The sequence below is a fragment of the Dromiciops gliroides genome, chromosome 3 (genome assembly GCF_019393635.1).
Source record: "Dromiciops gliroides isolate mDroGli1 chromosome 3, mDroGli1.pri, whole genome shotgun sequence".
NCBI lineage: Eukaryota > Metazoa > Chordata > Mammalia > Microbiotheria > Microbiotheriidae > Dromiciops > Dromiciops gliroides.
Genome location: NC_057863.1, coordinates 480,831,927 through 480,845,974, shown reverse-complemented (window position 1 = coordinate 480,845,974; position 14,048 = coordinate 480,831,927). Strand labels below are relative to the sequence as shown.

Below are 14,048 nucleotides of genomic sequence, written 5' to 3'. Positions count from 1 at the left end.
TTGATTTTCATTTATTTAGCACGTGGTGTGCCAGTTCTTTTATATACTACATACACAAAAGCAGAGATAAAGGAAAGCATCATAGAAACAGACACAAGAAGAACACACATGATGGGACTGTACATGTGTGTGTGTGTGTGTGGGGTTGCTTTGGGATCTGAGCAAGAAAATGTTTAAAGGAATATGTCCTTAGTCATCAGAGACTGTTTTCAGCGTTTGGCGTTTCCAGCAAGAACAAGGGAGAAATAGTTTCAATTTCTTCTAAGGAATGGAGGGGATTCGGGGAGGGATGGGGAGGTAAGATAATGTCTAGTATCTAAGCTTTTCACGGATATACTTCCCTGGGATTCTTTAAGCCGAAGCGGTGGTGTTGCAACTAGGCGGGCAACGCCGGGGAATAGGGTTTAAGTGCATAGTCTGACAGGCCTCCCTCACCTGGCTTCGATCTGTCCGGGTTACCTCCCGGCTAGATATCCTCCAGGATGAAAAGATCTGAATCCTTGGGACAAGAGGGGGCATTATTGTTTCCCAGATTTTTTAGTTCTTCCGAGAGAAATGGATTCAGAGTCTTTTCTACTGAGCGTTCAACACGAATGAACAGTTTCCTCTAGATGCCCTTTGAACTCATGAAAGGTCATTGGAAACCCAGGGTCGGGTCCCTGAGAGGTCCCTGCTATAGACTTGCTTTCAAAGGGGAAGGGTGCAGAAGTTTTGACTTGAATCCTGTCGTTTGTATCTTATTTTGAAAGCCAAATAAATAAAGAAATAAATGAATGAATGAATGAATAAAAAAGGAAAATTGCGCATATAGTGGTCAGTGGTTAGTCTTTCAAATAATATTATTAGGCATGAATCAATTTCCTTATACAACATGGGACGATGCTTTTCAAACTCCAAACCCCCAATTTAAAACTGGTCAGTTGAATTCCCTTCAGGTTTTGGAGACAGCTGTTCACCTGTCGGGCTGTCTTGTAGAAAGCCTTTCTAAAGCCCTGGCCTCAGGAATGCCCACCACTTTGAAGCTCAGGCCCATGCATGATATGGCTGGAGCTAACTAGTCTCACTGCCTAGTCCTATAACTCTAAAATGGGGATCCCGTGTAAGAGAAAATCATGCACACAGATCCAGATCTTGGAATCATAGCTGAGCCAATTTGCAGAGGTTAGAAAGAAAGAAAACCTTCCAACTCATCTCTCTACAAGTACCATACTTGAAAAGACTACTAAACTGGATTTCCTTGGATTTAAGCCAGAGCTCTGTCACATACTAGCTGTGTGACCTTGGGCAACCCACTGAACCTCTCTGGGACTGGGACCCCAAACTGAAAAAATAATGGTTGATGTCACTCTCTCACAGGGTTTTGAAGATTGAATGAGACATAATTTTATTTTCTCCAACTAACAAAAATCTATTTTTTCTCACTCAACTCTTCCTCCCCAAGGTTGAGGGCAGAGGGAAGGGAGGGAGGGAGGAAGGGAGAAAAAAACCCAAGAAGAATAAGAGACTCAAGCTTTTCGGTGTCACATATATTTTATGTAATAGTAGTTTATGGAATTAAAGGTGTCAATAAAAGAAAACTGAACAAAAACTAAATGTGAGTTGTGGATGTTGTTATTTGGGGAGTAGTTGAAAAACAGGTTAAAATTTCCAATGATTTCATAACCATTAAATGTCTTTCGCCTCCTAGGCCGATGGTTGGAGTAAACTCTGCCTTGCCTCGCCTTACCTTTCTTCAGGCTTCTGGTCCCTTTCTAACAAAGCCCAGCCCAGGCATGAATGTCAGAGACATTGGCCATATTGTAGTTTGTCCTTCAGTGCTACCCTCCCAAAGACATTGTCTTTGCCAGGCATATAGCACAGTGCTAGATATCTAGTAGGTACTTAATAAATACTTAGTAACTGAAGAACAGGAAGAATAAAACACCTAGTGGGTAACACATTAATTGTTCATAATGTTTGATGCGTTCCTTCTTATTCTAGTTCTAGGACGGGCAAATTCCCAGATAGCAAACAGTGTCTGAAAAATGGTTACTTTAGAGGCTACTGGAGAATCACATGGTCTGCCAATAAATACTTTTTTGGAGGACAATTTCTCTATATTATCTAAATTGCAAGATCCTTGAGGATCTTAGCTGTGTGACTTTGGATAGATTTTAAAATATATCCCAACAAAGCCTTGTAGAGTAAACTCAATAAAAATCATTGAATGACTGATTTCAATTGGCATTTTAGAGCCTAGCAGAGGAAAGGTTCAATAGCTTGACTTTGGCAGCTAGCCCTGTATTTCCTCCATCCTTGAAGAGAAGCCTCTCTAAAGTTACTAAGTCCAAAGGCTTTCTGTAGTTCTTCTGGTAGTTCCGCCCCTCCCCGCCCCAACCCGCACCGTCTTCAGGGGAGCTATTCCTTCTAGCCCTGTTGTCTCTCACCATTATTCCTCCATCCTCCAAAAGAGTCAAAGCACTCCCTCACCATCCATTAATAAGCCCTTTTCTGTTAAAGCAGTTGTTTTTGGATGCCTAAGGGAGTGCAACATTTCCCCTCAAATGCAAACATTTAGTGTCTAGTAAGTCTGAGAAGGAAGGAAAAAACAAACGAACAAGGGTGTGAAAAAAAATAACACCCCCCAGTCTCCCTTCAAGTCTCACTTTTGCTCCAAGGTTACTGGGAGCAGGTTGAAAAATAGGTAGTTGAATTAAGAGCTTAAGAATTCATGGGGTCTTGTGTCAACAAGCTCAAAGTGAAGGAGAATTGAGACAATTTAATCCGCCTTGTTGTCGTCCCCCCCCCCCCCGCCTCCCGCCCCCATTTCTTAGCTCTGTGGCTCAAATTCACTGACCCTCTGCTTGCTCATCTGTGGTTTTTTTTTTTAAACAAATGTTTACCACCTACCTTGCATGTTTGTTTGTTTGGGGTTTTTTGGATGGTTTTTGTTAAGGAAAGTGCTTTTTATTAAAGGAACTATATAACTATTTCTGGTCATTAAAAAAATTATCCAGTCTTTTAATTTCATTGATGTAGAGAACTCCCAGTGAGAGAAATCTGTCTATAAATGCAGATCAGCAATTACTCTTCAATTTATAGTCTTATAGAGAGGTTAAGTGACTCGCCCAGGGTCACACAGTCAGGACTGTGTAGAGAGGTGTTTGAGACTTCATCTGACGTCTTCTTGACTCTGAAGGCCAGCCCTCTACTACATCATTCTGCTTCTCATCTCCACGCATTATTAATAAACTGGTTAATTCCGTGGAAAGCCCACCTAAATTTCAAGATACTGTGATCCATTGAATTGGAGACCTGGACACGTCTGGCTAGTTGCCTCGATTGCCTAATTCAGTTCATGCTTGTGCAGACCTCCACCACCTGTGAGTTCGCCTCCTGTTTTTGAATAGACACCTAGGCGAGGCACATTATTCTCCTGATGATGAGGGTTGTTCTTTTCCAACTTGAAGTTAGGCTCCTCCAATGCCCGCCCTCCCACTGTCACCGCCCCCCTTCACCCCCTCTTACTCCCGCCCCCCCTAGGGTTCTACAATTTGGCCGGGTCCTCGGGAGACCGCAGGATGTCCTTCAGCCGGAGGTGGCAGATTTTGCGCACCTCGTCCAGTGCAGCGCGCAGCTCCTGGGCCGGCTGGTTGTGCAGTCGGCGCTCCAGCTCCTTCATCACAGTGGCCTTGTCGCTGAGCCGCGCCGCGATCACGAAGGGGAAGCCAAAGCGCGCCCTGTACTCGCAGTTGAGCTGAGCCAGCCTGCGTCTCTCCTCCAGGGCCAGGTTGCTCAGGCCCGCCCCTCTCTGCTCCCGCTGGGACTCCGGGGTCAGCGTTCCCTGCTGCAGCTCCCGGCCCGCTAAGTCTGGGTGGCACCTCAGGATCCCTTCTTTCCCTGAAAGACACACAGGCCCCGAATCAGCTGCGTCCGCCAGCGCACGGCTCCCGCTAGACTCTGGCTTTAATCTGCTTCCCCGGGGCATCTATTAGGGAAGAGTTGACTGAGACTGGAGGGGAGGAAGGGATGAGGGATGGAGCTGGGGGTGGGGAGGAGCTCAGTAGAAGGGTGTCCTGGGATTGTGAAGAGGGAACACTTTCGGTAACGGATGCTCCTATCTCTTAAAACATCCCAGATCTTCCTTCCTCCAGCGGTTTCAGTTCGCTCCGGGGAAGGGGGGAGTCTGCTATAAGACGTGAGCGTTGTGGGGGTGGGGTGGGGGTGGAGAGGGCTGTACTAGAGTCCTCTGAGACCTTCAGGCGGAACTGCCAGGGAAAGAGGACCCGGAATTTATGGCTTGCCTAGGAGCAGAGACTAGATAAGAAGTTCTGAACACGTTAGACCTTTTCAAAGCCTCTTCATAGGGGGTGATTGAGGGAGGTTGGGGACCAAGGTGGTGGTGCTGGTGGGGAGGTGGGCTTTGATCTCGGTACAGAAGAGTCCATACTCCAGAATCAGATTGGATTTAACTCTGTTCCAAGCGGACTGGGGCCTGGGATAAAGCCTGACCTCGGCGTACCATCTTGAGGTATCTGATCAAACATGGGGCCTCTATTCCCCTTGGCAAATAAACACCCCAGGAACCTGTGATCCCAAGTGGCAGGTCTCTGTTTCTAGAATCAGACAGCCAAAGGGCAATGCAGATGATTAACTGCAATGAAACCTGTTTCCAGCTTTAATTCCACGTCCCTTTGAACTACGGCCCGCTTCCCTCCTCCCAGAACTGCACCCTAGTCCTTTGGCCATGCCCGCTCTTTCCAAAGATATCCCTGGCTCAGGCTTCACTGGGAGCAAATTGTCCCGATCTTTTAAGGGTTAGAATCAATAGAAGTGAAATAGCAGTAATTTTTCATGCCCCGAGGCAACTGGTTTGGCCCTTTGGTGGCTCCGTGACTCAGTTTGTAACCTCCTGGAAAAAAGAATATAAGAAGCATTTGACTAGGCAAGTGGAGTTGGGTTGAATACGTTAGAACGTAATGGACCGACAGAACAGAGAACAGAACAGTTCAGTTTATTTCCTCCTCTTCTTTAAGTTTAGGGAACCTGGGGTATCCTTCAGCTAGAACAGCGGCACAAAATCCCTGGCATTTTTTTCTGCTCTCAAATTAAAAATCTGTAGAGAAGGAGGTGGAAAAAAATGAGGAACGTTTAGGATGAAAGAGCATTAACAGCATCATTTTTGCTGTTGTTAATACGGGCTGCCTCATTTATGCAAAACGGAGTGGGGAGAGGAGCGGACTAGGTTAGCAAAGAGAAGTTTTGGGGTTTTTTTAAAGGCAAAAGTGGAAGGATTTGCAAGAGGATTATTCACTTAAACGGGGTGACTAAAGTATCCCTTTAAACAGATGGCTTCATTCGTGCATTTAAAAATAAGGTTCTGTTTACAAACTTTTATTCGTAGACTTGCGTTTTACTCAGGCAGGGTTTGAAAACTGCACACACCCCATCCCCCCAAATTCTGGAATTTCATTGTGACTCAAGAGGACTCAAGAGTGCCTCCCATGGCACTCTCAATTTGGGGGCCTTAAAATATGTGTATTTATAGCACAATAATAAAGACACCCTTCTTTGAGCGCGCTTCCTCCCACGTGTTTCCCTTTAGGTAGCTGGCTGCCTTTCCTATCCCTATCCCTTTCACTGTTTAGTCACAACCTGCTCAAGAACACATTACTAAGAAAGCAGTATAAATTCATATTGAGTGGGAGGCTCGTCCCCACCATTTGATGTTCTCCGTCCCGTTTGGGACAAAGCACAATGTGGGAAATACAAAATGTCTAGGTAGCGCCTGCTATCAACCACTGTGTGAAGTACTGGGTTTATCTGAACCAGACTTTGCTGTCCTTGAATGTGGGGGCTAGATGAAGCAATGAATCTCAGCTGAGCACTCAATGGTGCTGCACAGCCAGCCGTTTCTGAATCTAGCTTACCCTGGTTGAAGATTGAGCATACTTCCGTGTAATGGAAGGGATTTGGCCTCCCAAAGTTTCGGGAACTTTTTCTTTTTGGAAATTTTCTTTTTATTTTCAGTTCCAAATCATCTCCTTCCTTCCAACTGCTCCGTGTTCATCCATTGAGAAGGCAAGAAACAGGATACTCGAAACTTTTGGGGAGCAGCCTCTCTCAGAAGGATTCTAGTCATAGGTACCTCTAGATAATAGGGCTCTTGAGGAGCCCCACTTTCCTCTGTATGAGGTAGAATACAATGATTGAACAGAATAAATCCCCTTCATTTCTTCCCTTTCCCCTCCCTTCTTATTTCTTGCCCTTCAAGTGTTAGGTTGGTCTATTGGTCTTTAAGGGTGTCAGTGGTGGAAAACCCCTTATTTGGGGATCCCTTTTTCTCAAATCCTACTTTGGTTTTGCTTCCTCCATCCCTTCATATATTTCCTTCCTTTTCTTGATCCCCTCTTGTACTAGTTAATATATCCCCTTGTTAATATTTATCAAGGGTTCAAAATGTGTTCATCTGAGATATATATGTGTGTGTATACACATATGCACATACATACACATATGTATGTATAAAAGGATATATTTGTGTATCCTTTTAAGTCCGTCCTTTTGGCACTTAACTCCACTTTCATTCCCTAGCTCCAGTTGGCTGTCACGAACTCAAACAGATGGCAGTCACCACTTTAGCCTGCCCTTCTGCCAAACATCTGGTGGCAGCAATGCCTGGGGGCTAGAGTGGAGAAAGGAGGCAATCACCTGTTTCTGAGTTTCCAGGGGCTAAAAAGATCTTGAGAGGTAGCCTGACTAAATCACAGAGTACTAGAACTTAAAGGGTGTTTAGAAATTATGTAGCACAGCCTTATTTTATATATAGGGGCATTGACACCAAGAATTTCAACACAGGTCCTTTAATTCCAAAACCAATGCTCTTCCCCACTGTACTGCTTCCCAAGTTATTGGCAGAAGTGGGATCAGACTTTAGTGTGATGCAGTCAGAGGATCATAGAATCACTGAGTTAATGTTGAAAAGGGACCTTAGAGATTATTGAGCTCAATTCCTTTATTTTTATAGATGAGGAAACTGAGGTCCACAGAGAATATTTTTCCCAAGATCGTACACAGTTATTACCAGAGCTAGGACTAAAATCCAGTCTATTGACTCTCAATCTAGTATCATTTATAGTCTGGAAGAAGTGTTTAGAGGAAGGGAAATCTCTAGGACTCTTTCCCTCTCTTTTGGGAGTCAGTTGCTCCCAAGCCAGAACCCCTTTAAGTTGCTTGAAGAAAAGAGAGCACTCGTGTTAGAACTAGGTAGGACAGTAGCAGGGGAAATATCTGAAGGGGCAGCAGAGAAAATGCCGAGAGAAAAGGGAGATTTCACAGAGCAATTAGAGGGGATTAAATGAGGAGGAGGAGGAGCAGGAAGAGGAAGAAGAAGAAGAAGAAGAAGAAGAAGAAGAAGAAGAAGAAGAAGAAGAAGAAGAAGAAGAAGAAGAAGAAGAACTTTAACTTTTCAAATAAGCAGGCAGGTGAAGGAGATGAGTGATAGGAACTATAGAATAACTCATGGCCAACAAAAGAAAGATGAGAAGGGCACAGAAGAGATAGGAGTGAGGAATGGGGGTGGGATAAAGAAGGACATTGGAAGTATAAGGGCCCATGGGAAAACTGTGGCAAGCATATACTAGTTCAACTCCAGCTCCTAGAGGAGGAAACAGACCTAGCATCTCCCATAAATCATTTTACTATACTTATTACATGGATAGGAAGTTTCATTAGGTGGGTACTCTTTTCAAAGATTCAGACATCAACCTGTCCATAGCTAACCTCCCTATCTGTCTCTAACATCCTCCTATAAACCTGCCACAGGTACTCACTCACCCTACTGGGATTCTTTAGATCTGGTACCCTTTTGTGGATACCAGTGAAGCAAGACATTCCCCAAGACAACCCAAGAATACATTCTTATTTCTGTATAAATGTCTAAATCTTCATGACCTGCCTCAGAAGCCTCACCATTACCCCATCTCATCCTCAAGTCCTGGAAAGTCCTGAATCCTAATGGCGATGCTAACAGAGGAAGTGGCAATAAATCCAAATAGGCACAAGAGAACTAAAAACAGGCTCTGGGAAGTTGGTGTGACCCAGGGTTATAACTCCTTATGTAGAACATCTTGGTCTCTCTTCCTTTGCTCATTCCCTCCCTTCTCCCTTCAAGTGTACCAATTCCATCTTCCTCATTTCCACCTAACAAATTCCTACCCATCCTTCCAAGCTTAAATGTAATTTCCTTCACAAAATCACAGAATTTAGAACTGGAAGGGACCTCAACTGGGCAACCAGTTCAATCCATACATGAAAGGAATCCTTAGGATAACATTCAACTAATGGTCATCCAGCCCTTTCTTAAAGACTTCCAAGGAGGGGGAACCCACTAGCTCTTGAGAAAGTCGACTCTGGGGGCAGCTAGGTGGGACATTGAATAAAGCACTGGCCCTGGATTCAGGAAGACCTGAGTTCAAATCCAGCCTCAGACACTTGACACTTACTAGCTGGGTGACCCTGGGTAACCCTCATTGCCCTGAAAAAAAAAAAAGATAAGGTGCTTAAAAGGCTTTGTAAATTTACCAAGCCCTGTATAACTTTAACCTTTTATTAGCACAGTACCTGGTACATAGTGTTATATAAATGTTAGTTGTTGCTATCGTTAATGTTGGCAAGTTATAGGTTAGTTTGGTTCTGAGCTCAAGTACTTAGAAACCACTATTGACCAACATTGATCCTGGCCTGCCACCTACTGGCTATTACTCAATACAGCTTAAGCAAATATAACCAGCCTTTCGATTTCCCTTAGAAACTGAATTTTTAGCCTTCACTTCAGGTTTCCAGTCACTCAATTATAGAGGGTTTTTTTCTCCCTTGCTTTCAAGAACATTTCAGTCAAATACATGAAAAATTGATGTATTTAGAGTTTCTCTGGTGATATATATGTGTGTGTGCCTGTTTAGATATGTATATGTATGTGCATATATACACATACACATTGTGTGAATATATTCACACAGATACAGCTTTAGTTATTATAGGATACATTTTTATGAATATTCCAAACAATATTTATTGTCTATCAAAATCAATCCAAACTCCTTAGCCTGATATTCAAGGCTCTCTAGGTTCCAACTAAACTGGAAACTCATTACTGCCTGAAAATTCTTGTCCTTTGTCAGTTCTGTGCCTGAAGTCCCCTCCCCCACCATCAGAACTCTATGTACCTTTTAAGTCCCAGTCTTCTTTGATCACCCAACCGGGAACTTCCCTCCTCCCTTGAATTCCTATGGCACTTTATTGACATTATTCTTAAGGAACTTCCCATATCCCATCTAGTATTAGAGTAATTGGTGTACATATCTTATTTCCCACCATAGGATTGTAAATTCATTGAGGGCAAGGGCTGTTCACATCTGATAAAAGAAGAATATAGAACAGATGTTCCATAAAGTTACTTCTAGCTCTAAATTTCATAATTATATTATCCCAGTCTTTGCTTCCCCTTGCCTTCTAATATAGTACTATATACAATCAGTGCTCACTACATTTTCATTGAAAGAATAAATAAATCTTCAACTTTACCAGAGCTGAGACTCCCTTTTATTGTTTGATGTTGTAATAAGAGAACGCAAGTCAAAACTACTCTGAGGCTTCACTTCATACCCTTCAAACTGGCAAAACTGACAAAAGAGGGGAATAGTCAGTGTTAGAAGAGTTGTAAACAGCAACAACAACATATACATTAATATGCTGTTGGTGGAATTGTGAACTGAATCATTCCAGAAAGCAATTTGAATTATGCTAAGAAAGTGGTAGGTATATATTACAAGGAAATTAAAGATAGAAAGATAGGTTACTGATAGATGCAGATCACACACACACACACACACACACACACACACACACACACACCAGCACTTTTTGTAAGAACAAAGAACTGGAAACTAAGGAGATGTCTATAAAGTAAGGAATGGCTAAACATTTTATGAGTTATGAATATGGAGAAATATTACTGCATTGAAAGAAACAATGGAATAAAGAATACAGAAAAGCATGAGAAGGCTTACATGAACTGATACAAAATGAAGTAAGCAGAACGAGAAAAAACAACATACACAATGAGTACAACGAAGTAAATAGAAAAGTGAAACTGAATGCTGCATAATCATAATGATTACCAACTCTTCTTTGTAGAAGTAGAGGACTATAGATGAGAAACATTACATGTCCTGCTAGACTGCACTGATGTGGTGGTTGATTTTGCTGAATTCTTTGCATTTTATTTATTTGTTTGTTTGTTTGTTTAAAGATACTACTCTCTGATTAGGGGAAAGGTGGAATATTTTTGGAAATAAAGACGATATAAAAACAAAAGATATCAATGAGCTTATTCTTTTTTGTTTGTTTTTTGTGGGGCAATGAGGGTTAAGTGACTTGCCCAGGGTCACACAGCTAGTAAGTGTCAAGTGTCTGAGGCCAGATTTGAACTCAGGTCCTCCTGAGTCCAGGGCTGGTGCTTTATCCACTGCACCATCTAGCTGCCCCAAATGAGCTTATTCTTAAGGTACTATGTAAATGCAAGTTATTACATGAGAACTAGAACTCAGATTTCATGACTTTAAAGCCATTGTTCTTTGCATTAGACCATGGCAAAGAAAGACAAAATGATACAATGGAAAAATTACTGGAATGAGAATTTGGAGTCCTGGATTTTAGTACTGCTTTTGCCACTAATTTGTCATGTGACCTGAGTAAGTCTTTCTTACTTCTCAGGACCTCAATTTCTCCATCTGTCAAATTAGGGATTTGGACCATATCAGGGATATAAAACATATGGTTATTGGTAAATATTTAATAAAAGTTTTAAAATACAATAGAACAAAGATAATGTTAATCTGTGATTTTCTAAGTCAATATGTGACCTGCAGGGACCCTTATGGTATGTATGATGGTTTGTAATTTTTTTTTTACTCAGTTCTTTTTTTTTTTTTTGAATGAGGCAATTGGGGTTAAGTGACTTGCCCAGGGTCACACAGCTAGTAATTGTTAAGTGTCTGAGGCCGGATTTGAACTCAGGTACTCCTGACTCCAGGGCTGGTGCTCTATCCACTGTGCCACCTAGCTGCCCCAGTGGTTGTATTTTAATTTGACAGCACTGGACCAGTTGATTTCTGAAATTTTCCCAGCTCTGCCAACCTTTGGTTTTTGTCTTTGTGGGATGAATTAACATTAATTCTTTTCCTAGCCCTGCCCCAATTTCACAATACCCCTTGACAGCAAGAATCATACAAAGATTTAGAGCTGGAAGACACATGAGAGCAATTTAATTCTTCCCTTCATTTTACACATTCAATTCAACTCATTTCTGTTCAAGAAACATTAAGTAAGCAGCTAGTACTTGTCAGGCACTGTGCTAAATTCTGGAGATACTAAAAGAGGCAAAAGACCATCTCAGCCCTCAAGGTGTTTATAATCTAATGGGGGAGATAACATGTAAACAAATATATACAAAGAAAGACATATGCAGTACAAAAAGGAGATAATTAACAGAGGGAAGTCACTACAATTAAGAGGGGCTGAGGAAGGCTTCCTGTAGGAAGTGAGATTTTAATTGGAACTAAAAGGAAACCAGGGAGATCAGTAGTTGGAATGGAGGAGGGAGAGCATTTCAGGCATAGGGGACAGCTAGAAGCAATGCCTGGAGGGGAGACATAGTGTGTCTTGTTTATGGAGTATCCAGAAGGCCAATGTCTGGAATGTAGAGTGTTCAAAGACTAGAAAGGTGGGGGACAGAGAGGGAGCAATGGGGTTGAGGGAGAGGGAAGGGAACTCGTTTGTGAAAAGCTTTGAATGCCAAACAGCAATTTTTATTTTATCTTGGAGGTAATAGGGAGCCATTGGAGCTTATTGAGTCAGGGGTTGACCTATAAAGTAAAGCCCAGAAAAGTGATATAATTTGCCTAAGGTCCTACAAGTAGCAAGTAGCAGAAACAGGATTTGAACCCAGGTTCTCTGACTCCAAATCCAGAGTTAGCCCACCATTAGCAAAAGAACATTGGACTTTGAATCAAGTAACCTGTGTTCAAAACAGAGGAGTGTGGTGGATAAGTAGCTAAATATCTCTGAGCCATAGGTTCCTTGTCTGTAAAATAGGAATATCAGTACCATCTCCCTCTTGGACCTTGGAACTAAGTCCGGCTGGGGAACACAGCTATTTGTGAACCCTTGACCAAAGGACATTCTCCAAGGAAGGTTCTACTATTACACAGACATCCTTTGACACTAAATGGGGTGTAGACAGAAGAAGAGAACACTGACCTAGTGAGCTAGACCAGCCAGATTAACCCTGGTTGTCAATGGTGTGACTGATGTAGTCGGGTTGCTTCCACATCTGAGAAGCCACATGGTATAGTTAGGAGAGGGTTCATTTTGGAGGCAGAAAGACCTGGGTTTAACTCCTTCCTTTGGCATATAAAAGCTACCTGACCTGGGAAGATCGCTTAGCCTCCTCGATGATTAGGGCTAATCTCTGGGGCAGCTAGATGGCGCAGTGGATAGAGTACTGGCCCTGGAGTCAGGAGTACCTGAGTTCAAATCCGGCCTCAGACACTTAATACTTAACTAGCTGTGTGACCCTGGGCAAGTCACTTAACCCCAATTGCCTCACCCCACCCCCCAAATCCTACAAAGCTCTATTAAATTAAAGTTGTTTAGTTGGTTTTCAGTCATGTCTGACTCTTTGTGATCATTTTGGGGGTTAAGTGACTTGCCCAGGGTCATATAGCTAGTAAGTGTGTAAGACCAGATTTGAACTCATGAAATAAGTCTTCCTGATTCCCAAGCCCTGTGTTCTATCCACTGTGCCACCCAGCTGCCACATTAAGTTAATACTGGAGTTATTATTTAACAGAGCCACCCTTGGCTGACAAAAATGAAGCCTTGGGAATCATACACACGTACATACATACACGCATGCACATGCATGTGTGTATATGCTTTGCCCTTTGATAAAAAGCAAGACTCTTCTGTAAGCTGAGAGCATTACTTGGAAGCCTCTGTGGTTAGGGTTAGACTTTTCCTTTCCCCAACCACCTCTTTATTCATTTCAACCTTCCCTAAAGATGGAGAAGGGATGGAATAAAGAGTAGGGAAATGGCTCCTGAAATATATAGCATAGACCAGGTGCCTATGCCACTGTCCAAGTCACAAGGACTCTGGCCTCCTTCTTTCTTCTCTGAAGTGTGTTTTATTTTCCCCATCTATTTTCCACTAGGTCCCATAAGATCTTCATCTCCTTCCACCAGGCCCTCTGGTGAGAAGAGTGGATCTAAATTAACTCTCTCTCATTACCCTGCTCAGCCCAGCCCAGCCCAGTTCAATGAAAAGATCAGTCTTGTTCTTTTCCTCTGGGCTCTTGAGAGAATCTTACCCTGAGCTTGCTCTTCTCTTGCTCTCAAGACTTTCCCAGTAAGATCATTTTGTGGAAGAGGGAATGAAGTACTTGAGCCTGACCTTTAACCCTAGAATTGAATGACAGAACCAGACAGCAGCCTTCAGTCCATGCAGTCATAGAGGGAAGGCAGCTGCTGCTCCCCTATTCTTATAAATGCTTATCTCAAATATCTGAGAGCCACTTGACCTCAGACTATAAACTACATGTAATTCCACACCATGTACAGCACTTTGCACATTTGGAAGCCTCAAGAGAAATTTATTCAACTTTAAGACAAATACATTTTAACTTTTAAAAAAGGGATAAAAACATTTGAAGCCAAAGTGACTAACAGTCTAACAGAAACTTACCTGATTGTGGAAGGGCTTCAATAAAGTCAAACACATGCTTCTCTAAATCAGCCAAGTCTGTGAATGGGCGCTGGGACCAGATGGCTGCCGCAATCAAGGGGCATTTCTCTATGATATTCCCCAAAACATCAACAAACTCCCCAAAGTTCATGGAATTGACCATCTGGATATCCATGCCTCACTTTCTGCAGGAAAACCAGCAAAGTCTCACCAGGGAGCCCGAGAAAGAATGAGTGTCACTCTCAGAGTTAGCTTGGTTAGAT

The 14,048-nt window shown here is 42.7% G+C and overlaps 1 protein-coding gene across 1 annotated transcript; it reads right to left on the bottom strand.

The window, feature by feature from the left end:
- Positions 1-3,520: 3,520 nt before the first annotated feature.
- URAD (ureidoimidazoline (2-oxo-4-hydroxy-4-carboxy-5-) decarboxylase) lies at positions 3,521-14,048 on the bottom strand. The gene is made up of 2 exons (XM_043997176.1): positions 13,786-14,048; positions 3,521-3,879 (listed from the first exon to the last, which is right to left on the bottom strand). Exons 1-2 carry the CDS (start codon positions 13,958-13,960, stop codon positions 3,527-3,529), a joined length of 528 nt encoding a protein of 175 aa, XP_043853111.1. The 5' UTR covers positions 13,961-14,048; the 3' UTR covers positions 3,521-3,526.